The sequence below is a fragment of the Diceros bicornis genome, chromosome 1 (assembly GCF_020826845.1).
Source record: "Diceros bicornis minor isolate mBicDic1 chromosome 1, mDicBic1.mat.cur, whole genome shotgun sequence".
Lineage (NCBI taxonomy): Eukaryota > Metazoa > Chordata > Mammalia > Perissodactyla > Rhinocerotidae > Diceros > Diceros bicornis.
The window spans coordinates 65,210,377-65,235,784 of NC_080740.1; the positions used below are offsets into that span (position 1 = coordinate 65,210,377).

General features: G+C 34.3%; 1 protein-coding gene across 1 annotated transcript in view; it reads left to right on the forward strand.

Moving 5' to 3' along the window:
- The first annotated feature begins 920 nt into the window (after positions 1-920).
- The window catches only part of SPINK5 (serine peptidase inhibitor Kazal type 5), a 62,410-nt gene continuing 37,922 nt past the window's right edge, over positions 921-25,408 (forward strand). Inside the window, exons 1-6 of the mRNA XM_058543186.1 lie at positions 921-975; positions 2,211-2,236; positions 6,989-7,116; positions 8,713-8,785; positions 22,634-22,761; positions 24,597-24,660. Coding sequence (XP_058399169.1) covers positions 921-975; positions 2,211-2,236; positions 6,989-7,116; positions 8,713-8,785; positions 22,634-22,761; positions 24,597-24,660 — 474 coding nt within the window. The remainder of the gene's footprint in view (positions 976-2,210; positions 2,237-6,988; positions 7,117-8,712; positions 8,786-22,633; positions 22,762-24,596; positions 24,661-25,408) is intronic.

The following is a 25,408-nucleotide window of genomic DNA, read 5'->3' on the forward strand; positions in this document are numbered from 1 at the left end:
TATGATTATGATGTTTGCTTAGACTATAAGATAAGGCTTTAGAATATAAAATATCCTTCAGACTGAGAATTTTTAAAAGTAGTTATGTGCAAGCTTTGATTTCATATAGTTTCTGCCTTTGCTAACGTGATTAGTGAAGCGGTGTGGAGTTGAAAAAATGTTGAACTTGTGGTCTTCTTCAAGTGCCTCCTCTGCCTCTTCTGTCTAAACTGCGTGTTCTTGGGAAAGTCATTGCTCCTTCCCTGAGTTTCTGTTTCCCTATGTATTCAGTGTTAGAATTTTGGTAGGTTATCTCTTAGGGTCGTTCAACTGTAACTTATACATGGGTATGTGACACTGAATTGAGACACTTCAGAACATCCTCAGATGAAGCAACAGGAATCCTAGCTTCCTTTACAATAATCAGCTTTCTCCAGAAATGGAAATCTTTAAATCTTTGTCTGACTGGTAGGACAACCAATCTATCTTCTTTTTCCCTCCCATCCCACTTATGAAAGGAGCCCAGTTAGAAACATGTTTGTCTACAAGGTAAGATGTCTTGTCTGGTGTTGCTGAGGAATTCAGTTCTTGTATAGGATATAAGGAGTATCAAACTTTGAGTAGGGTCCTTGGACTCAATCTGTTGCCTTTCAGGGGAGATATCATGAAAACACATTAGAACTACTTCAGAAATGGACACTATCTGTTAAAATCTGCCACCTTGACAGGATCCGAAAGGATGGAAGCTAAATTGACGTGGTATATTAAGTCTAGCACGACCTTGAACAACTGGTTTTGTAATGTTGCTTCTTGTTGTGGGTGTCGCCGGTGTTTGACGGTATATATAATAGTGAGCTGCATCTCCACGGGTTCAGTCTTAAAGCACCAGCTGGCGAGCAATGCATGGAGCAGATTTGTAACCAACTTACATCATCTTCAACATGAAGATAGCCACAGTGCCACTGCTTCTGACCCTGGCTCTTTGCCTCATACAAGGTGAGCAATTTGCAGGTAATCTAAGCCTCTTGCCACACATAAAAAGCCCCGGACAGGCACTTGTCTCCCTACTCCCTTCCTAAACATATATATATATATATATATACACATATATATGTAATCTTAAAATATCTTGCCAGGTACAGAGTTTTGAAGAATTATATATGTGGCTTTATAACTATGTTGTTATCTTTAGAAATGGCAGGTAGTTTGAGATCATCTGAATTTTTATCCATGAGAAATCCTTCCGTTGATTCTACATTAGTTCTGAAAATCTAATATGCTTTTTTATCTTCTCCTCACCAAGCATATCAATTCATACTGATAGGAATTATGTATATAATAGATATTTAAAACTTAGATGTATCTAATATATATTTATTTTAATACTATAAATAAATAAAACATTAAAAATTCCAATTCAGTTATCAATTCTTATTTTAAAGCAGAAGTGTCTTCTAGTGTGTTTTATTTTTGTGTTTTCAAATCCTAAGTGGATTGGAAGTATTTCTCCTAAAGAGTAAGGCACTTTTGTGGGAGCCGGGAATTAGGGTTTTGCATTCGCTACTTGAATTTGAAGGGAACATGCCTAGATTGCCTAGACTTACCTTTCTCTGAAGGCTTTATATTTATTAAAAGCAATCCTCAGAGATGGATAGTCAGGACATCATTATACACAAATGATGTTCACTTTCCTTTGTGTATAAGTGTGCAGGTACAAAAAGGAGCCTGTTAATAAGAGAGTATAATAGTCTGTGATTTAAATTCATCTTAATTTTTATCAGATCTCTAATTTTTGCAGCTGTAATGAGGAGGAAGAGTTACCAGAATTCAGAACATTTAATTTTATATGTATATATGATATAAACTTCAGGCTAATTATACTTTTAAATTACAATTGATATGATATGTTTGATATGTAATAATTTTATCAAATTCAAAATGTTGTTAAACTTAAAAATTATTACCATTACCATGAAATTAAATTAGTATTATTTTCCAAAGTAATTGGAACTTTCTGAGTGATTGGACCTTTATGAGTGCATATGCTGATGCCCTGGTGCAGTGCCCTCATTTTACTTGCCATGGTAAATTTTAGTGTGTTCAAAAACAATTTGTGGTTTTGCAGCATATTGCTACTAAAATAAGCAAAACCCTGCACTGAGTGAATTGTTTGTTTTACTCATTAAATATTTTACATTCTCTTAACTTTGGTTTCTGTATTTTTGTCCCAGATGCTGCCAGTGAGGATGAAAATCAGGTTAGTCCTGCTTTTTCTGTTCATTGAATCCATTCCAAGGTCCCTAAAGAGAAATGGTTTGTGGCCAACACCTTCACGTTAATAACGCAGACATATTATACTGATGGGAACTAATTGCTTTTGTTAAAAACACAGAAACAGATCTTTATGAATCAAGGCATGAATCACACACACACACACAAATTAATGTATTAATGATACTGGATTTCTGCAAGAGGCAATCTACCATGCTAAAGGAGTGCTTTAAATTTCATAAAGAAACTAGTGCATTCCTACTGTTCAGTTTAACAGCTGAAAAAGTCATGACACATATAGGAAGCTGAAGTAAGTTTTCTTATGATCCTTATGCAAAAAGGAGTTGTCTGTATCTTGTATATAGTCAGTGTGTATATTTCATTCAATAAATATTTACTGAGCATCGATTATGTGTCAGATGCTGTCTGAGATGCTGGGGATATTCTAAAGTAAAGAAAACAGAAAAGAACCCTGCCTTCATGGAGCTTATATCTGAGGAAAACAGACATGGTAATAAGTAAATTAGTAAAATATATATTACATTAAATAATGATTGATGCTATAAGAAAAATAAAGCAAGATGGAAGATAGGAATTTCTGGGGATGCAGGTGGTATCAATCCTTCTTGGGATAGTCAGGTAAGTTCTCCCTGAAAAGACAGCATTAGAACAAGGATCTGAGGGTGATGGGGGAGTGAGTGGTGAAGATATTTGCAACATATAGCAAACTGGGCAGAAGCCCCTGACTCTGGAGGGTGCTCCACCAACTCTTAGAGGTCTTTTGTTTGAGAAATAAAAGAATCATTTCTATAAAAGTTAAATTTTTTTATCTATTTGAAAAAAAAGTTGAAAAGGCCAATTACACAGACACACACACACACGCATACACTACACACATACAATTATGCCCTTAACTCAGCACTTAAAACAGTGCTAGGGATATAGCAAATATTTGCTATGTCTCTCAGGAGCCATGAACCTTAAAATAATAAACCAGTAAAACAACCCTTTTCCACACCAAAACTCTTAGAACTATGGTTAAAATACTCTCTTGCAGTATTTTATTACAAAAATTTTTTAAAAAGGAAACTTCTTATAGAAATGTTGTAGAGAATTTCATTATAGTTTCTATTATTTCATCTAAGTTTCTCTTATTTCATCTAAGTTTCATTCTATTATTTCATCTAAGATTAAGGAGAGATTCAGAAACTTCGATGGTATAAGTAAAGTGGTATGGTAGAATAGAAAAAAAGGCTGAAAATTTGGCAATCAAAGAGCATGCTTGCTTGGATGTTTTATATTTGCAAAAAGCAGAGTTTTGTGTAAATCTCACTGTGCATGAAGCCATATTTTCCTTTCCAGAGTCTATGATAATGGGCGATGATTTCCAGTGGATATTTCGAATTTTGCATTGATTTTTCTTGTGTGTGTGTCAGGAGATCAGCCCTGTGCTAACATCTGCCAATCCTCCTCTTTTCTTTTTTCTTTCTTTTTCTTTTTTGCTGAGGAAGACTGGCCCTGGGCTAATATCTGTGCCCATCTTTCTCCACTTTATATGGGACTTCGCCACAGCATGGCCTGCCAAGCAGCGCATCGGTGTGCGCCCGGGATCCGAACCGGCGAACCCCGGGCTGCTGCAGCGGAGCGTGCAGACTTAACCACTTGCACCACCCAAACGGCCCCTGCACTGATACTTTTTATACCATTAATCTCTATTTTACTTAGAAATGTTTTGAAAACATAAATTTAGCCACTTCCTTTGTTCACATAAGCAAGAGGATCACAAAGAAGTAATTATTTCTCTGGAAATATTTCTGATCTTAGTCTGGATATTTTTTCAGAAATGAAAACTATTGATTTAGTCTTTCTCATGGTGCTGGAATTTTTCTTTTCCAAGTTCTGTAGCTTAAGCTCTTTCTAGTACTATAATAGTGTATTGAGTGTATAAACATGAGCCAAAACAGCACAAAAAAGCCCTGTGGTAATCTGGAAGGATCTTTACCATACGCTGAAATTTGTCATCACAGAAGCAACCCGGTTAGCGCTGTAACACAGAGAAAGGGGGATGCCAGCTCCTTGGCATTTTATTATGATGTCTGGGGAGGAACAATGGAAGACAGCGGGCTATCTCACACCAGTGAAGGAAACAGAAAGAGCTTGGCCCAGAGGGCTCCAGTTTTTCTGAGACATGTGGAGAAAACACCAACAGCAACAATAACAAAACAAAAATGAGCCAAAGGTTGGAAGTTAGACTGCAAGTAAACAGTTGCTGAAAAGTTATCTCCCTACCTCAGGACGCCTTTTTGGTCTAGATCTGCCCCTGTTTCAACCTCTCTATTATGGTAATTGGGATGATATTATATTTTTCCCAGAGAAAAACCCAACAGCTGCTTTCCATTTTTATGGGCTTTTCCTGTTTCCCAAGAGGATACATTGAATAATTTCATAACTCAGAAAAATAGCGTTGAGGTCTATCTTAAGTAATTAGACACTGTGAACAAATTTCTTAACCTTCTTTCTGGGCCTTGTTTGTCTGTTTGTAAGAAAAGTGGGTCTTTCTAGGAATTAGGTGCTCATCTAATTGTGACATCGGAGAAATCCAATTCAGGAACTATCCTGATTGATAATATTCTTTTTCACTTGACCACTAAAAACTATTTAAAGCTTCTTTCTAGTGTTGTCATGAATCTTTGTTTTCAATACTTTCTTTAAGACTCACCTCACAAGGGTTATATTTGTATTACAAAGACACCAGACTCTTCTCTGATTCTATAACAAAGTTTTTGTCTAGGCTTTATAGAATCAGTTATATTTGGCAAGCTAAGCAGTAACTTGCAACGTTGGCATAAGATACTATAGAGTCAGAGACCAGACACGGATCTCAAGACGCCCAGTTGTCAGTCTGTTGCAGAAATTACTACTGTGCTACTCAGATAAGATCACTGGGTGGTAATAATAATCTTTTGTATTTTGTATTTTGCTAGGTCACCCTTAGCAAAATTTTCCAGGGCTGGTCTCTGATGTTATTTAGTCACTCTTCTTCACCATTAATCATTCTGCAAGTGCTACCAACTGCCTCCAATGGTTAAGAGGCTAGGTACATCATTATCCATTAGATGATGAGCACCATTTAGGCTAGGGTCCTTCTGCCTTATTTACTGCTATACCCACAGCACCTAGTAAAATATAGTAATCTCATAATAAGTGTTTGTTGACTGATTGAATGATTATTATAAAGATATAGAAAGCCGAATAGAACTCTATAATCAATCCTTTGGAAGAGGCTGTATAAGTCAGAGTTGGCGCAAAGGCTTAATTTTTTTCTGATATGAGAATCTTGTAGCAGTATTTCTTTTCGGCAAAATCAAAACAAAACAAAAAAACAAAAAAACCTTAGATTCCAAAGGCTTGCTTTAAAGGTCCAGTCAATTTTCTAGACTAATAGAGAATATAACATTTTAAATCAGTACTTTACCAGGTAGTGCAAACACAACATTGATTTTAAGCTTCTAGAAGAGAGTGAGTCACATATACCAAATCTTCAATAATACATATTGAACCTTCCAACAACCTTTTCATTTTCCTTTTTACGGCAATTGTTATTGATCTACTGTGTGCTAGGTATTTTATATGTGTCATCTTAGCATATTCCAGTAATAATAATGACTACAGCAACAACAGTGACAATAATAATAAAGGAAGAGAAAGAGATGAGGAGGAGAATCTACTTATTGATTATCTGCTATGTATCAGGCACTCTTTGAGGGCTGTTAGTTGTTGTTGGTGGTAGAGTTGATTCCTAGGGACCCTGTGTGCAGCAGAGTGGAACCCTGTCCGGTCTTTTTGCCCCACACTCTCACCTTCGGTGCTACATCAGACAATAATCTGCTGCTATGCATAGGGTTTTCATAGCCATTTATTTTGGAAGTGGGTGGCCACTTCCTTCTTCCTAGTCCGGAAGCTCCACTGAAACTTATCCCCTATGGTGACCCTGCTGGTATTTGAAATTCCAGTGGCATAGCTTCCAGCATCACAGCAGCACGCAGCTGCCACAGTATGATGATGGAGAGCTTAACGTACGTATAATATTTAACCCTCACAAAACCTATGAAACGTACTTATATCTACTATTTTTACAGATGTGGTAAGTGAGACTTTGAGAAGTTAATTTGCTAAGGCTATTGGGTTTGTAAATGAGACACCTGGAATATAAGCTCAGGTCTTTTGACACCGAGTCTCTTGTTTTTTCCATTTCACTAATCGTTTTTTTCTTTTTTTGTGAGGAAGACTAGTCCTGAGCTAACATCCGATGGCAATCCTCCTCTTTTTTGCTAAGAAAGACTGGCGCTGGGCTAACATCCATGCCCATGTTCCTCTGCTTTATATGGGATGCCGCCACAGCATGGCTTAACAAGCGGTGTGTCGGCACCTGGCCGGGATCCGAACCGGCGAACCCCGGGCAGCTGCAGCGGAGCGCCGCGCACTTAGCTTGCGCCACCGGGCTGGCCCCATCACTAATAGTTTTAAATGAATGCTTATTAAGTGAATTTGCAATCTCCAACAGACAATCCAGAGTCATTATTTTTATTTGTATTATTTGTATCAACTGAGCAAATGTCTTCCATACAAAGTAGGTAGTGGTCATTAAATAATATTGCTCAAGGAAGTTCTTCTAGAAGATAAAGTCTTGCTTTGATGGGGTTTTGGTAAACACAACTCTTTTTCATCTTTTCCTTAGGAAACATGCAATGAATATCGGGCCATGATGAAAAATGGAAAATTGTTCTGTCCTCGAGATAAAAAATTTTTTGAAAGGCCTGATGGAATAATGTTCATCAACAAATGTACCACATGCAAAATGATATTGTGAGTAAGCACTTGTTTTCTGTTAAATATATTTTTCCAAATATAAATGCTTAAGTAAAGATACTTAGCAGATCACTCTGACACCTCTAATTAGGGAAAGTTAGATAAGTGCCACCTACCTGGAAAGATTTAATAATCACTCAAACGGTATTCCACAACATCCCAGAGGGCTCAGTATTAATACCTTATGTAGCACTTAATAGTTTTTTGAGGATGTAGCTTCAATTAGAGTTTCCTAGCTCTGGGAAAAAAGACTTTAAAAAAGAAAGTCAGATTTTTTGGGCCTGTTAAGACCTGACACTGTTGTACCTCCGGGACTGAGAAAAGCTCCTTGCAAATGATGCCAGACTCTCCTTGTGGCAGCCAACCAGCAGAAGGAGTTAAGCAGGATACGCCCTGGCTCTGTGAGCTGCCATGTCTTCAGACATCTGGAATTATGCTAGGATGAGATGAACCAGAGTTGATTGTAGCAACTAGGAAAGAATTAGTATCTTGAAAGTTTACCAACATCTATGCAATGCTTCTTAACTTAATTTCCTTCTCTCCAATGACATCCTAGAGGTGGGAGAAGGCTTGAGTTATCAATTGCAATTCTCAACTCATGGCGTCCTAATTTGTTTTTGAACAAATTAGGAGATCATTCTCAATTTCTGACTACCATCAAAACTTCGACACTGGTAACAAGCCATTACTAAGCTTACTTATTTAAGACAATTATGTTATAATTAGTTTTTAAAATGCCAGGTTGTTGTGTGTCAGGGGATTTAATTTGACAATCAATAAAACTGGGATAATAAAACTCTGATCACATGTGCTACTTCTGGTGAAGAGACTGTGGGAAGATGAAGGCAGGCAGGGCAAGATTTAGGGTGGGAGGCGGCCCAGGGCAGGTTGAATAATGCTTTCTTATTTTCTTGAACTCTGAATGTAAACCAGCAGGTGTATTCACTATAAAGTTTCCTTCTTGTTACATAGGATGTTTTGATAGGGGACTGAAACTATGAATATAATAAATTTATTGAAAACTAATTTAGAACAAAAATAAAATGCCTTAAGACACGCAAGGCAGTTTATCCCTTTGAAGTCACTCACTCAATTATTATTTTTCTTACCTGTGTAAATTATGTTGGGAAAAACTTTGTTTCTTAACTTGGAAAGAAAGAGACTGTATGAGGCATAAAAGCTATCCTCAAATTGGTAAATTTGCTCTGCGGGTCCTTACAGGTTGGAACCAGGACTAAAACAGGCAGGTAGATTTTGGCTCAATATGAATATGGTCTTTCAAAGAGAACATTCCAACAATGGTACAGATGGCTTTTAGAGTGGGTGAGCATCTGGATGTTAGAAGTATTTAAGGGGGGGTAGACTGTTATGCAGTTAAAAGTAGAGATTCTTGCTTTCAGTAGAATCGTGTTTGAGATACTTTTCCGTACTTATTAGAGATTTGTGGTACTTGTGCTCATTTCTTGACACTCCACTTCTAACACGCCAGATTGGGCTGAGGAGAACAGTCAGAATTAAGTTTACTATGTATGCTGGTATCCCTAAAAGTTGGGCAAGCATGTCTAATCTCTGCTATTCCTTGCTCTCTTCCAGGGAAAAAGAAGCAAAATCTCAGAAAAGGGCCCAGCATTTAGTCAGAGACACCAGGGCCACTGCCTCAGCAAAGGTGAGACTATTTGGAGTCAGGTTGTCATACTTGCTTTTGAGATTATGTTTGACTCTCTTTAGAACTATCTGTTTATTTCCTAATTACTAGGTTGTACCTGGTCTGAAGCCAACTACTTAGAAGGGAGGGAACATGGCTTAGTCCAGGGGTGGGCTAAATATCTGGCACAACTTGTCCATAGGCCCGACCCATGACCCAACTCTCTGAAAACATTTTGGGCACTGACAGACGCTAAGAGGTGGAGTAAGCCAGGGTGACGTCTGTCTTCCATAGCCGCTTCTCATTCCTCCTGTCTTGTATTAGCTCCAACAAGAGCCTTCACAGGACTGTAGAAAACTAAGTTCTATGTCACTTGGACAATCGTGTATCTCTAGGTCTCAATTTTTTCGTCTGTGAAATGGAATGTGGATCAAATGAGAAATTAAGTTTAAAAAGCCAGCTAAAGTATTTAACATGTGTTAGCAAGCATTTGACTCATTTTGTTTCCATTTTCTTGTCTTCTTTTACGTCCTTCTGTACATCTTTTCTAAAATACCTGAAGAGTTCCCCTAATTCAATTCAAGCTGCTTGTTTATATCTATTTGGTAGATTGGGATTCAGGCTAATATTTGTTTGAGAAAAGTATTCTGTCGTAAAAAATTAAAAAATGAAAGAAGCTACAGAGAAGCTGTATCATACAACGATTTCACTTTATAAATATTTTTTATATTTATTCAAAATTTTTTTTTATTTATACAAAAAAATTAAAATTCTAGGCCCAGTGGGGGAAATTTCTGGTCTACAATGTCTCACAATAAGTTATTGCCAAAGCTGAGGCTATCACTAGGTGTCCTGACAACTACTCACATCATTCCAGGTCTCCTATGTAGCTTATTCTCCAATATCTTCTTTCTCTTCTCCCTTTCCTAGCCCTGACACATAATTAAAATGATCAGTCAGGGCAGGCACTCCTAAATTACTTAAATATCCCTGGTCTAACCAAGCTACCATCTTCCTCCTCAGTGTTACTCAAGAATGTCTGAGAACCTCAGCCTCCGTAGTAAATCTAGTCAACCAAATTCTTTGCCTGGGCTCAACCAGTCTCACTTTTAAAACAATAACACAGTCACCACTCAATTGGTCAATCACCGCAAATGCTTTATCTGCACAAAAGGGAGCTGCTTCTGTGCTCTACAAAATCTGTGGAGGTCAGAAAAGTTTACTACTAACTTTGAAATCTGCCTTTATTTGTCACATTTAGAGAGAGGCTCATTCTGTAAGACCCATTCTCCCCTTCCTCCTCCTCTTTTTTCTTCATGGAAAATTGATAGATAAGTGATGTTTAAAAATATAAAATACAAGCAAATAACAAACAAATAAATGAAATAAACACACACACAAACACACACCCCAATCCTGACAAATCTGCTATTTTTAAAATATTATGAGTCAGATGTTTTCATATGTAAACTTACATTTACTGAATTTTAATCAAATAAGATTTTTAAGAAAAAAAATTATAGAATTTTAAGACATTATACTTCTCTCTTAACATTTTATGCCTGAGTTATAATTTTCACTTCTAGGTAAAGTTCTTATGGTTATGTGTTTTGCTACCTAGGAAACTACTTACTTATGAATTAAGGCAGTTAATACTTGGCTATGTACCTTTCAGGTACTTTCTGTCTAGATTTTTACTTGTCTGTGCTTGAATGAATTCATGCAATTACAATTTGTTTTTGTTGTTATTTTTTTCTCCACCTTAAAAAAGAAAAATATACCCACTTTCTATGCTTAGATTCCTCCCATCAAAAATCAAGCCTGAAACTCACTCTCAGAATAAGGTGTTCTACCTGTTCAAGAGTTTTCCTCCTACAGGCATCCTCTCTCTTGCATCATCAATTTCTTCCTCACTAGTATGTCATTCTTTCACCTCCCAACTCTAATATCCAATCCAACAAGTCTTGTTGGTATTGCCTCCAAAGTATATTCCAAATTCATCTCCTCTTTTATCATTTCTATTTCTACCACCCCAGTCCAGTTCTTCATAATTTCTTATCTCTAACATATTTGGTTCATATAGAGACTTGTATTTTTTAATTGGTTGATTCATTCAATGTTTCTCATTGATTTAGGTTGCCGACTTTGTAGGATATTAAGTTCATATGTGTATACATGTATGTTTCTGAGTTCCGTATTCTGTTCAGTTTAGTTCATTGCTTTAATACTAATAAGACAAGTTCTCTTTCTTAGTTCATCTTTTTCAGAGTTGACTTACCTATGCATAGATACCTATTTTTCCACATATTTATTAATAATAAAAAGTTTACTGAGTTTATGAAAAATCCAACTTGAATTTGGGAACCCGATGTGATTAAGGATACAAAGAATTCGTAAATTAATTTGAGTAAAATTGACTTTTTATAATATTATCCTGCCCAACAAGAGCACAGACTACCTTATCATTAATTCATATAATCTTTGTGTACTTTATGAAATCTATAAAGTATTCTCCACAGAGATTTTTATAATTTTTGCTATTACCTTGAAAATGTGTAATTTTATTGCTATTTTGATGGATATTTTGTTGTTTACAGGGTTTCTATCTGGTTATTGTTGGTACAGACAAATTTACAAGTTGATCTTACATTCAACAACTTTATCATATCTTGTGTTAATTCTGCTAGTTTATCTATTAATTCTATTTCTTTTTCTGGGTAGTTGATTACATTATCTGAGTATAATGAGAAATAATAGGAGTTTTATAACTTCCTTTGCAATCTTGTCATTCCTTTATTTCTGTTTATTTCCTTATATCATTGGTCAGGATCTAGATTTTAACAGCTAAACAGTAGTGATGATAATGAACATCAAACTGCCCTCTCTCCTCCCATATTAAAGGAAATACATCTAAAGTTCTTTAAGTATAATGTTTACTGCAGGTGTTTTTTTCTTTAAACTTTAGCAAGTTTAGGAAGTTCCTTTCTGTGCTTAATCTTTTGAATGTGTCTTGATTATTATCAACTGCCTTCTCTGCAACTAATGAAATAATTTTCTGATTTGTCTCTTTCAGTCTATCAATGTAATAAATTTCTTGATAATCTGCTAATGTTAAACCATTATTGTTTTCTTAGGGTAAAAGACACTTAACCATAATATATTTTTTCATACACTGTTGAATTTGGATAGTTATTATTCAATTTAGAAAATTTGAAACTACTTTTATAAGTAAAAATGAGTCTATACTTTCCCCTTTTTAATTATCTTTATCTGGCTTGGGAATCAATATAAAACTACCCTGAAGGGTGGCACTTCAGGCTATGGCTGAATAAGGAGCTCAGCAAATCCTTTCCCCCAAAAGCAACTATAAATCTAGATAAAATTGGCCAAAACAAGTATTATAGCATTCTGGAAATTGCCTAGCAGCCTATGTTAATCTGACAGGCATTTATGCTTGAAAAACTGCTCACTTTGGATTGGAACAACGGGAGTCTGTGATATTCTTGCTTAGGAATACTTACATCTCAGCCCTGTTGCTTGGTTGGTATGGAGGGTCTACCAAAGTACGGCAGGCTATGAGGGTCAGCAACTACACTGCCATTGTTGAAAGGGGCTTACCTAATTTGGAGTAGTGGGCAGCAATCATGCCTAGAGATGTTTTTGGTGGAAGTCATGGTCTTTGCAAAGAGTAAGGAGGATGACCTGAGGTAGTAGCATGGTTACAGCAAGCATATTTTTGGCTGAATATTCATACTTGGGCAGCAGAGATCAAACAGGGACAAAGCAATTCACAAAGTCCTTGCTGACCACAAGGCTGTGCACAAGCACTTAGAAGACACACAAAAAAAATCCTGTTGGAAAGCAAATGCTGGGGTAGATGTAAAAATGGCCTGGACTTTGAATGCCCTTTCCCCTGTACAAAGGCTTATCTGTAGAGGATGGGAGCCTTACTGGCTTGAGCACAAGCTGTGTCTAATCATTGGCCAACTGCTAAGTTATACAGATACAGGGGTTAAAAAACCTAGAAAGCCAGGCTTAAAAAAAATAAAAACTGTGAACATTTTCTTAGTAGCCATGTCAACAGCTGCACACTATAGGAGAGTGAGAAATCAGAGATTTAGCCCAGCCAAAGATACAAACAAACGCTATAAAACACCAAAAAAAATCTTTATGTTAAAATCATAATTCTGAGTCCCTACAATATATTACCCAAAATGTCCAGTTTTCAACAAAAATTATGAAATATGCAAAGTAAATGAATAGAATCACAGAGTCCTTGAGATAACAACAAGCATGCCAATACATGTGCAATAGAAATATCAGAAATAGAGGAGACAGAAAATAGATAGAAAAATTATTTGAAGGAATAATGGCTTACAGTGTATTAAATTTGAGGAAAATAATTAGTCTTTACTTTCAAGAATTTAATCAAGTTCCAAATAGGATAAATACAAAGAAATCCACACTCAGGCCCTCATGATCAAAATTTTGAAACCAAGAGAAAATTTTAAAAGTGGCAAGAGAAATGTGACACATTCTATATACAGGTTACAACTAATGACTGGCTTCTCATCTAAAATAATGAAGGCCAGAGGCAATGGAATGAAGTGCTCGAAGTGCTGAAAGAGAAAAATATTAACCAATATTCTATATCCACTGAAATTATCCTATAAAAATTAAGGCAAAATAAAGATTTTCCCATATCAATGAAATATGAAAGAATCTGTTGCTAACAGACCTGTCTTACAAGTAATCATAAAGGTAGTCCTTTATCTGAAAGGAAAAATGACTACCAAATGGTAACTTGTAAAGAAATAAAAGAAAGAAATAAAAAGCACCAGAAATGGTAAATATATGGGTTAATATGAAGTACTCTATAAATATATTTTTCTTATTTTTACCTAGCTTATTTTAAAAATATAATATTGTATAAAGCAATAATTATAATGCTATTTGATTGGGAGTATAGATATAATACATATGATAACAAAAGGGGATGGAGGAAATAGAGATATATTGGGTCAAAGTTTCTATATTTTACTATAATTAAGTATTAACCTGTAGTAGATTGTGATAAATGAGGTTATGTATTGTAATCACTAGAGTAACTGCTAAGAAAATGACATATATAATAAATAAATAAAATCAACATAAGAATTAAAAAGACACATAAGAAATATTTAACCTAATCAAAGGCAGTAGTGGTAGAGAAGTAAAAAGGACAAGAGCATATTGAAAACAAACGGTAACATAGCAAATATAAAGACAGCCATATCAATAATTATATTAAATGTAAGTGATATACACATCCCAATCAAAAGACAGAGATTGTTATATAATAAAAAAAGCAGTTATAAACTGTCTCCAATAGATATTCCTTAGATTCAAAGATGCAAATAGTCTGAAATAATGAAAGAGTGATACAATGCCAAATATCACCACAGGAGAGCAGGATTTGCTGTATTACTGCCTGACAAAATAGACGTTAAGACAAATAATATTATTAGAGACAAAAGAAGACAATTTATAATTTTAAAAGTATCAATACATCAGGGGATATAACAATTATAAATGTGTCTGCACCGACCGACAAAGCTCAAAATGTGTGAAACAAAATATGCTATAATTAAAAGAAGAAATAATTCAACAATAATAGTTAGAAATTTTAATACTCTACTCTCAAAAATCAATATAACAACTAGACAAAATATCATCAATGATATAGAATACTTGAACAACACTATCAATTAACCCAACCTAAACTGAAATGCAGAGTCAACCTTAACTGAAAAATGGAGAGTGCTCCCCTACTGTTTGCAGAAGGTGCATTCTTTACAAGCAACAGGCAAAGGTGGAACATTCTTCAAGATATATTATATACTAGGATATGAACTATATCTCAATAAATTTAAAAGAATTAAAATCATACAAAGTATGTTTTCTGACCACAACAGAATTGAATACAAAACCAGCCAAAAAAAAAGAAATTATGGAAATTCCCAAATATTTGAAGATTAAGCAAAATACTTTTAAATGACTGATAGATCAAAGAAACAGTCAGGAGAGAAATTAGAGCATAATTTGAACTGAATAAAAACAAAAACACAAAAATTCAAGATTTAGGGATTTCAGCTAAAGCAGCGTATAGAGCTTTAAATGTCTAAATCAGAAAAGGAAAAAGGTCACAAATTAATAATCTAAACTTCCACATTCAGAAACTTAGAAAAAGAACAGCGAATTAAAATCCAAACAAGCAGAAGACGGGACATAATAAAGATTAAAGCAGACATCAATAAAATAGAAAACATAAAAACAGTAGAAAAAATTGATAAAACCAGAAATTGCTTCTTTGAAAAGATCAACAAAGCTGACAAACCTTTAGATAAATTGACCTAAGAAAAAAAGAGAGAAGACAAAAATTACCAAAATCAGGCATGAGATATGAGATTTCAATGTATGCTCCAGAGAAATTACAAGGATTTTAACAGAATATTATGAACAAATTTATGCCGAAAAAGTAGACAACTGAGAGGAAATGGGCAAATTCCTAGAAATGTATTACTAAAAACTGACCCAAGAAGAAATAGAAAATCAAAATACTCCTATAGCAAGTAAAGAAATTGAATCCATAATTAAATCAAAGAAAAGCTCAGGTTCAGATAATTTCATTGGTGATTTTCATCAAATATCGAAAGAAAAAATAATACCAATACTTTAAGACTCACTCGGGAAATAGAGGAGGAAGTAACACTTACCAGCGCATTCTATGAGGCCAGTATTATTCTAATACAAAATCCAAAGGAAGATATCACAAATACAGAAGATTACTGACAAATATATGTCATAAACATACATGGAAAAATCCTTAACAAAATATTAGCAAACAGAATCCACAACATAAAAAGGATAAACCATGACCAAGTGGGAATTATTCTAGAAACGTAAGATTGGTTTAACAACAGGAAATCTAATATACCATAATGATAGAATAAAGGACAAAACTACATGATCATTTCAAGAGATGCACGAAAAGCATTTAACAAAATCTAACACCCATTCAAGACAAAAAGTCACACAAAAACCCCTTCCAATAGGCATAAACTTTCTCAGCTGAGAGAGGGCATCTGTGAAAAACCTACAGCTAACATCATACTTAATGAATAGAGAGTGAATACTTTGGCCTTAAGATTGAGAAGAAAGCAAAGATGTTTGCTCTCACCACTTCATTCAACATTGAACTAAGGAGTCTAGCCAATATAATAGGGCAAAATTTCTTAATTAATTAAAGAAATCCTGATCGCAAAGGAAACAACCATCTTTAATTAAAGGGACATGATACTGTATATAAAAAATTCTAAGGATCCACAAAAAGAAAAATTACTAGACTTAATAAATAAGTTTAGCAAGGTTTCAGTATACAAAATCAATAATAAAAGTCAATTACATTTCTATACATGAGCAATGAACAATTCATAAAATTAAATTATTAATTCTATTCACAATAGCATAAGAAATAAAATATGTAGAGATATACATACAAGTGCAAGACTTATACTAAAAACTACAAAACATTGCTGAGAGAAATGAAAGATCTAAATAAATGATGAAATAGTCCATGTTTATAGATTGGAAAACTCAATATTGTCAAGATGGCAATTCTGCAACAATTAATCTATAAATTCAACATATTCCCTATGAAAATTCTGGCAGACTTTTTTTTTGGTAGAAATTGACAAATTGATCCTAGTATTTATACAGGAATGTTGGGATACTTAGCAGTAACTGACTTCAAAGCTTGCACTAAAGCAGCAGTGATAAAGACAGTATGTTATTGGTGCAAGGATAGGCATAAAGATCAGTGGAATAGAACTGAGATTCCTTACATTTATGGTCAATTAATATTTGACCGACATGTCAAGATAAACTGGTGCTTGGAAAATTAAATATCCATAATCATAAAAATAAACTTAGGGGCCAGCCTGGTCGCATAGTGGTTAAGTTTGCATGCTCCACTTTGGTGGCCCAGGGTTTGCAGGTTCAGATCCCAGGCGTAGACCTACACACTGCTTATCGAGCCATGCTGTGGCAGGCATCCCACCTATACAAAAAATAGAGGAAGATGGGCACAGATGTTAGCTCAGGGCCAATCTTCCTCAGCAAAAAGAGGAGGATTGGCAACAGATATTAGCTCAGGGCTAATCTTCCTTATGAAAGAAAGAAAGAAAGAAAGAAAGAAATAATAAAAATAAACTTAGAATCTTACCTTACATCACATATAAAAATTAACTCAAAATGGATTATAGTCCCAAACATAAGAACTATAACTATAAAATTTCTAGAGTAAAACATAATGGGAAAAATTCATGAATTTGAGCTGGACAGAGTTTTTCGATATGAAATCAAAAACGTGGTCCATGAATACAAAATTAATAAGTTGAACTTTATCAAAATTACAAACTTTTGTGCTTCAGAAGACATCACTGAGACAATGAAAAAGAAAGTCATGGGCTGGGAGAGAATATTCATGAATTAGATATTGGGTAAAAGACTTCTATTTACAATGTGTAAGGACGTTTTACAACTCAATTATAAGAAGACAAAGTACTCCATTAAAAATATATGCTACACTAAAGATATATTAATGGCTAGTAAGCACATAAAAAGATGTTGCACATCATTATTACTTAGAGAAATGCACATTAAAACCACAATGAGATACTGTTACCCACTATAATGGCTATAATCATAAAGACAGAAAATACAAAATGTCGTTAAGGTTGTGGAGAAACTGGAAGACTTATACATTGCTGGGGGTAGTATACAAGGGCACAGCTACATTGGAAAATAGTTTGGCATTTAGTTAAACGTAAATTTACCATATAACCTAGTAAATTCAGTCCTTGGAATCCACCCCAGTGAAGTGAAAACATATGTCCATACAAAGTCAAGCATGTGAATATTCATAGCAGCATTGTTTTTAATAATCCTAAATTGGAACCAATTCAAAGTCCAAATGTCCACTGGTGAAAGGATAAACAAAATGAAGTATATTTATACAATGAAATATTATTTAGCAGTAAAAACAAATATACTACCGATACTGTTACAACATGGGTGAACCTCAAAAATGTTATGCAATGTGAAAGAAGCCAGAATCAAACAATTACATATTTATGATTACATTTATATGAAATATCCAGAAAAGGTAAATTTATAGAGTCGGAAAGTTCAGTGGTTCCCTAAGGCTGGAGCTGGGAGCTGGGATTAACTGTAAATGGGCACAGGGGAAACTCTTGGAATGATGGAAATATTCTAAAACTGGGTTGTGGTGATGGTTCAACAACTTCATAAATTTACTGAAAATCATTGAATTGCACACTTAAAATTGGTGAATTTTGTTATGCAAATAAAACCTCAATAAAACTGTTTACAATTTTTTTCAGTTTGCACTCTTCAATTTTTAGAACTTGTAAATTATTATTATTCAATACAAGTTTTCCTTTTTTCTTAAAACTGGAACAAAATGGATTGTGAAGCTACTGAGACTGGGGTATCGGGAGAGGGACTGTCTCGGACGAAGACATCAATTAGGTTAATGCTTGTTGGTCTGTTCAACTTTTCTCTTCTTTATTGAACCAACATGTGTATTTTATCCATTTTTTTTTGTAGCCATATCTCCATTTTGGTTTTCAAATGTATTAGCATATGGATACTAATAATATGATTTAATTGTATTTATAGCTCAATGTGTATACAGTTATTTCCAGTTATCATTGCATGTGTTTTCTATTTTCATCCTCTCTTTCTCTTTTATCAGTCATATTAGAATGTATCATATCAGCTTTTTTGTTAATCTTCTATATTGTTTTTATTATCTAGATGATTCATTCCTGTTTCTTTATGTTTACTTTGTTGCTCATTTTACAATGGGTTGAGCAATACCTAGTTTTTAAAATTTTAACTTTTAAAATTTCATGACAAGGGTATTTAAAGATATTAGTGATCATCTGTCTCAAGATTTGTACTTGAAGTGTTTCCATCTGTCATTCTTTGCCAAACATTTCTTAATTTTCCTCCCTCCCAAAGTTATTTAGTAATATGTTATTTGATTTTCAAATGTGTGGTACTTTTTTCTATTTTAAATTAACTTTTAATTATATTGAATTTTGGTCGGAGAACATAGATCATATGATATTGATCCTTTGGGATTTCCTAAGACTTTTATTGTGACCTCATAAATATTCTACTTTTAGAAATGTTTCAAATGTTCTGAAAAAATGTTTATTTTCTGTTTCTTGGATGTATTTTCTATAAAATCTAATGGTTTAAGCATCTTAATTTTTTTCACTTGAAATATCAGTTTCTGAGAAGTGTGTGCTAACATCTCTAACTCCAGTTATTGTTTTATCTAATTCTATCACATTTTGTTGGTTATTGTTTGATGTATTTAGATTCTGCATTATTAGGTGAATGTATGCTCATGATTAGTATCATGGTTATTATACCTTCTTGTTCTCGTTTTCCTTTTACTTTATATAATGTTCTTCTTTATTACTTATTATGCATTTTGGCCTGAATTCTATATTTTCAATATTAATATTGCTGTATCTGCTCTCTTCTTACTCATTTTTGCCTTGTATCTTATCTTATTGTTTTAGTATTTGTGTACTTTTTAATTTTAATTTTTCTCTTTTGGTCAATACCTGGTTTGATCCTATTTTTTTTTAAATCAGGTGACAAATTGTCTTTTAATTTGTGGGTTTAGCCCATTTACACTTTTTGTTAGTTCTGTTATACTAGGACTTGGTTCTCCTATTTTTTCATATTTTCAGTTATCAGATTTTTTAAAAATTATTTTTAAAGTAGTTTTTTCCTTCCAGCTTTTCTTTGATGATGATTTAAATGTAGCATATCTGTTTTTGTTAATATGACTACTCTTAACCAAATATCCATATTTGTAATTATATATACTATTGATAATGTCTGTGTTTATTGTTAATACCTCTATCTTCTCTCCTAGTGTATATTAGCCTGCTATCGATTCATTTTGCTAAAATCTCCTAAACCTCCACAATTTTATTATTGACTAGATTTTAGCTTTGAGTTGCTCTATTTCTTTATTTCTCCTATTCTTTCATTTTTTATTAATTCTAGAAACGTTCCCCATTCTTCAAATGTTTCTTTCTACGTTTGTTTATCTCCTTTTTTGGGACTTTATAATTCTATTATGTTCTTTAGATTTTTTTTTTTTTTTCTCTTTTAAATTAGTTTTCCTTTATCATTGCCTTCTATCAGAGTTTCTTGATCTGGTCTTCTGGTTCCCAAATTCATTACGTATTTGCAACTATTCTACTTTTACTCTTTATATTGCTTTATTTATTACCACTTAAATATTTTCCATACCTAAAACTTCCACTTTTTTCTTTCTTTATAATTTCTTTTTCTTGCTTTATATTGCAGGTATCTTCTCTTATTTCTCTAAACCATAGTTACACTTGATAAATTATTTTCTATGCATTCCAATAATTCTGCTTCAGTTGATATTGCATATTGTTCATATTACCATATTTATTTTATGTTGTTTTACTCCTTGGATATACAGATATTTTACTGTAAGATTCCATAATGGTTTTAGTTACTTTTTCTGCCATGGTGAGTTAGATGAATTTCAAGCAGAGTTTCAGTTTCTGCCTCTCCTGGTGAGTGTAAGGATAGGAGAAGAGAGAAGGCACAGAGCTGATGCTTCTCAAACCAGTGTTACTCGCTCTAGTTTGTTGCCACTTCACCAGGTCAGGAATCCACCTGTAAGCTCTCAGAAATTGTCCACATTAGGAAGAGGCGTTCTCCATAGGCCTTGATCCACTAGCCCTTGGGGTTTGGAGGAGGAGGAAGTGGAGTGGTAAATGCTTGCACCTGTTATCATGTCTGAGCTGGGCTTTTAATCTGCTCTGTCATCATCCTGCCAACACCTGTGACCTAGTATGCTGCTGTTGATTTTGCTGGTGAAGGGGGATAAGCAATGATTGTCCAAAGTTAATTACTTCAATCTCTATCTTCATGATTCTGTAATTTCTCTAGAAATGATATATGAGAGAAAACCAGCAGCTCTCTTGCTTTTTCCTTATGCTCCAGCCACACTTATTTTCTTTCTGCCCCTTAAACAGGACAATCTAGTTTCTATCACAGGTCACAATTGCAGTTCTCTCTGCCTGAAATGTTCTTCCCTCAGATCTTTAATGTCTGCCTCCTCCTCATCAATCTCATCTCACCTCAAATGCTACCTTTGCAGAGAGATCTTTCTTGACACTATATTTAAAATAGATACCATCTAGGTACTGTCATATTGTTCAGTTTACTTTTCCTCGAACTAATTACAATTTAAGTTATCGTGTTTATTGTCTATCTCTTCCCATCAGAATGTAATTTCCTTAGAGTATGTATTCCATTTGTCTTTTTTGCTGTGTTGCAGTCTAGTACAATGCCCAGAGCCTAGTAAATGTGCATGGATTTTGAGGAATGAGTGAGCAAATGAATGAGTGAAATAACACTAGCACCATTACTTGTCCTGCTTTCACTCTATTTTTAACTTCTTCCTAAACATATGACATGAATAGTAGAGTGTGTTCGATAGCTTTTCTTTTCTATTTTAAATTCTTTTTCCTTTTTAATTATCTTCCAGGAGAATTCCTCAATTTAATCTCACAGTTCACAAATTCATTATATATTTGTATTTCATTCCGCTTTTATTCTTTATATTGTGTGACATACTAGGTCACAGGTCTATATTCTAAGTATCGATAATTAAATCATTTTTATTATGACAGTAATGACATCAAAAATTTTATTTTGCAATGTGATATCATAAAGAAAAAGTCTCCAGTTTTATTCTTTGGTTTTAGATAGCAATGAAGTCCAAGTTAGCTCTGTATCTTCTTTAGCTAGCTATGTCACAATAATGAGTTACCAAATAGTGTTTCATAAGTACTCATTTGATCCTCACCACAAATCTGTAATGTGGATAGGGTGTGATTTCCCATTTTTCAGATAAGGAAAGTGAGGTTCAAAGAGGTGAAGTGAGTAGGTGGCAGATCGGAGATTTGAACACTAGTCTTCAGTTGTTACCTGGTGTAGTTTTTCTCACCAAACCGGTTTGTCACTAAGTATATGTCATATTATCAGAGCAGAAACTTGAGGATGTCTCCTATCATTCCTAAGAGGTATTTAGTTTTATTGGCTGGATTGTCAGTAGAGAAAACATGTAAAATAAGGACAACAGTAATAAATGGCTATGATGTGCTAGGCACTGTTCTAAGTGCTGTACATGTATTAATATATTTAAATTTCTTTATAATCCAGAGAGGCTGGTAATATTATATGCATTTTGCAGATGAGGACACTAAAGCACAGAGGGGTTAAGTAACTTTCTCAAAACACAAAGGTAGTAAATGGCAGAGTTAGAATTATGAACCCAGCAATTTGGCTCTTGATCACTATCCTAATCTATAATAATAGAAACTTTATTGCCGCTTATAGTTTACGGAGAGCTTTCATATCCCTGTGTAGAGAAGGGAGGCAGGATTTGTTAAATAAACAGTATACTAAGTTTCAGAGAGGTGACTTGGCCTACCTCGCCCTGACAGCAAGTGGCTGAAATCATACTGAAATCCTTTCTTCTGAAATCTAATTATGTCTCTGTTCTTGGACCATATTTTATTATCTATGATTTTATTAGCTCACTATGGTCTTCTTTAGATGTTTTTCTTCTCTAGTGAGTTATATTGTTATGGGCTTAAAATATTAACCTATTTATGTATCTAAGAAATATTTTATCTCTTATATTTTGATGTTCCTTGATCATGTCTCTTGCAGTTGAATTGCGACGATTTCAGGACAGGAGAAAGAGATGGGAATTTTATCTGTACCCTTGATAATGCAGCTGTTTGTGGCACAGATGGGAAAACATACAGCAACAGATGTGCATTGTGTGCTGAGAATGCGTGAGTATTCTCTGAAGCAGGCTTTCCCCCTAAAGCATGCTCTCTGTATAGTTACATGACACATTTTTTCTTACAGTCTTTAAGATAATTCATTTTGTGGGAGTTATCCATCCATAAATTATTAGAACCACTTCTTTTACTACTCTTAAGGAAAAAAATATGTACATAGTATAACACTTTATATTTTACAAAGCACATTTGGTACAATTTATCAGATGATTATTACTGTTTCTATAAAGTAGACAGACATCTGATATCTATATCTATATAGATACAAACATACACGTATACACACACATATATCCACATATACACAAACATACACACATCTATCTAGCTTTCTATCTACCTATCCATTTTCTTTCTATCTTATTTAGGAGTATATCCTTTTCATAGAAAATGTTTAATCATCAAGCAATATTTATTTATTAAGTGCTCAGTAATTTATAATATTAGAGTAGGTAATAGAGACTTTTAATACCGAACTTTTTACCATCTATTCAACCTTTGCCACTTAGCTAAAGCATCTCACTGTCCTATATTTTGTGCCCATTTAGTTCTTTCTCTACCCTCAATGCCAGGTTTGGTTATTGAATGTCTTGAACCAACAAGATGACATACCTGCTTTGCAGGTTCTGGCTTGTGACCTCAATCTTGAATTGTCTGCTATTCAGTTTTTGCAAATATAGCAACCAATGTTTGAGAAGGCTAGTAAGGGATATGATAAATATTCAGTCTTTAAGGTTCCACAAGATTTATCCCTCTTTGTAATAAGTATCTTTGGCAACACACAACTGAATTAAATCACTCTGATCCCTCACATGACTGCATTTTCAGAAATGTACTCTAAAATTATGCCTTCAACTCTGTCCGGGGGCAAACATAAAGAAACAGAAAACAAAACTAGACATCAGAAGAACATACAGGTTTTTATTAGATACGTGTTTTGTAACACTACTATGAGCACATTGTACATTTAGTTCCTACTATGTCTTATGTGGGGGATCCTGTGATAGATTCTTTAAATCTCTGGTGCGGGTGAGACTTTCTCTCCCCTAATTCTGGCATATTTTTTTATTGCACAGTGAGGGTCTTACCGCTCATTGTGTTTCCTTCTTAGCTCTGTCTGCAAGGAGATTCTGCAGTAACATCGGCATTCAATTTTTATGGTTTCCCTCAGCTGACATCTTTTGATGTAACTTTTTTCTTATCACTTTTAACTACTTAGTTCTTTTATATTATTTTTATTGTTATACAGATGCTATAGTTGAAACCCACCTTATCTTTTTAGAAAGTAGAAAGTGTATCTTACATTAATGGTTCTATGTTTTCAGAAGCTTTAAAGCTCTACTAGATGGAACAAAATTAATTCTTAAAACTTAATGTACTTTCCATGAAAAATAAAATATTAGCATAACTCAAATTAAGAAGAGTATAATAAGATGCTAGATACTACAAACTTGAATTCATTTACTTAAAGCAACAACAACATCATCAACAACAATATAGTTCCTTGTGGAGCATCTAATATCTACTTGTAAGCTTTATTTTTTTCCACGCTTCTGATATGGATCCTCTCTGGACATGGGGAAAAAAATTCTGGAAATGATATTTCTAGGTCTGAATCTTATCAGCCCTCCAACGTGATTCCATTCCTTTGACTCCAAGTTATAAACGTAGGCTCTCATTAGAAAGAGTAAGTAAAGAAAAGAATACAATGTGACACTTGTTTTCAGGAGCAAAGGAAAATCACAACACAATGAAGATAAGTTACTTTTGAATGGTGAGAGGTTCCGTGACATTAAACTGCTGTGTCTACTAACTTTCAATTCCAGGAAAACCAGGTCCCAAGTTGGCATAAAAAGCGAAGGAGAATGTGAGAAAAATAATCCAGAGAAGGTGAGGACAAATGTCAGAGTGGTGAGAAACATTGGGGGACTGACTTCGAAGAGAAAGAAGATGCTCTTCTCTTCCTTCTTTGGTGGGGTGTTTGGAAGGCAATAATTCTTGCTCTACTTGAAATGAGTTACTGCTTGTTTAGATCAAAAGCAATTGACAGTTCCTGAAACTGGAGCAGGTTACTTCAGCGGTTAGACCTTTCAGGTCTATTTCTGCTTCCTATGGGGGGAAAAAAAAAGAAAGAAATCGAAAGGGAACTACATGTGTAGTAGAAAGGAGGACACTAGACTTTAGTCACTTAACCTCTGTTGACACCCGAGTACTGTCACTTGCTGTCAGGAGACCTTGGGCAAATTACTTAACCACACTGTACCAGTGTTTCCATATCTAAAAATGAGATTTGGATTTAATAGCTTCTTTCTATGCTAAAATTCTATGAGCCCGTCATGGTAGGGAAAGAAAGTGAGCATCTCATATGTGTCACATTTGACTTTTTCTAGCTGAATGATTTTCCTAAGTCAAGGTTTGGTGCCTTTCTATATGCAGCTAGGGCACCTGAGGTTACCTCCACGAAGACATTTAGCATACTGTATTTTAAATGTCTCTTTTTCTGTGTCGCCCAGGAGACTATGAACAAGTTGAGGGCAAAGATTGTGTTCTACCTTAGTTCTAGTGCATAGTAGGTTATCTGTGTTTACTAATAAATGAATAAATAAGTAAATGAGTTCCATACTTAACCATATGAATT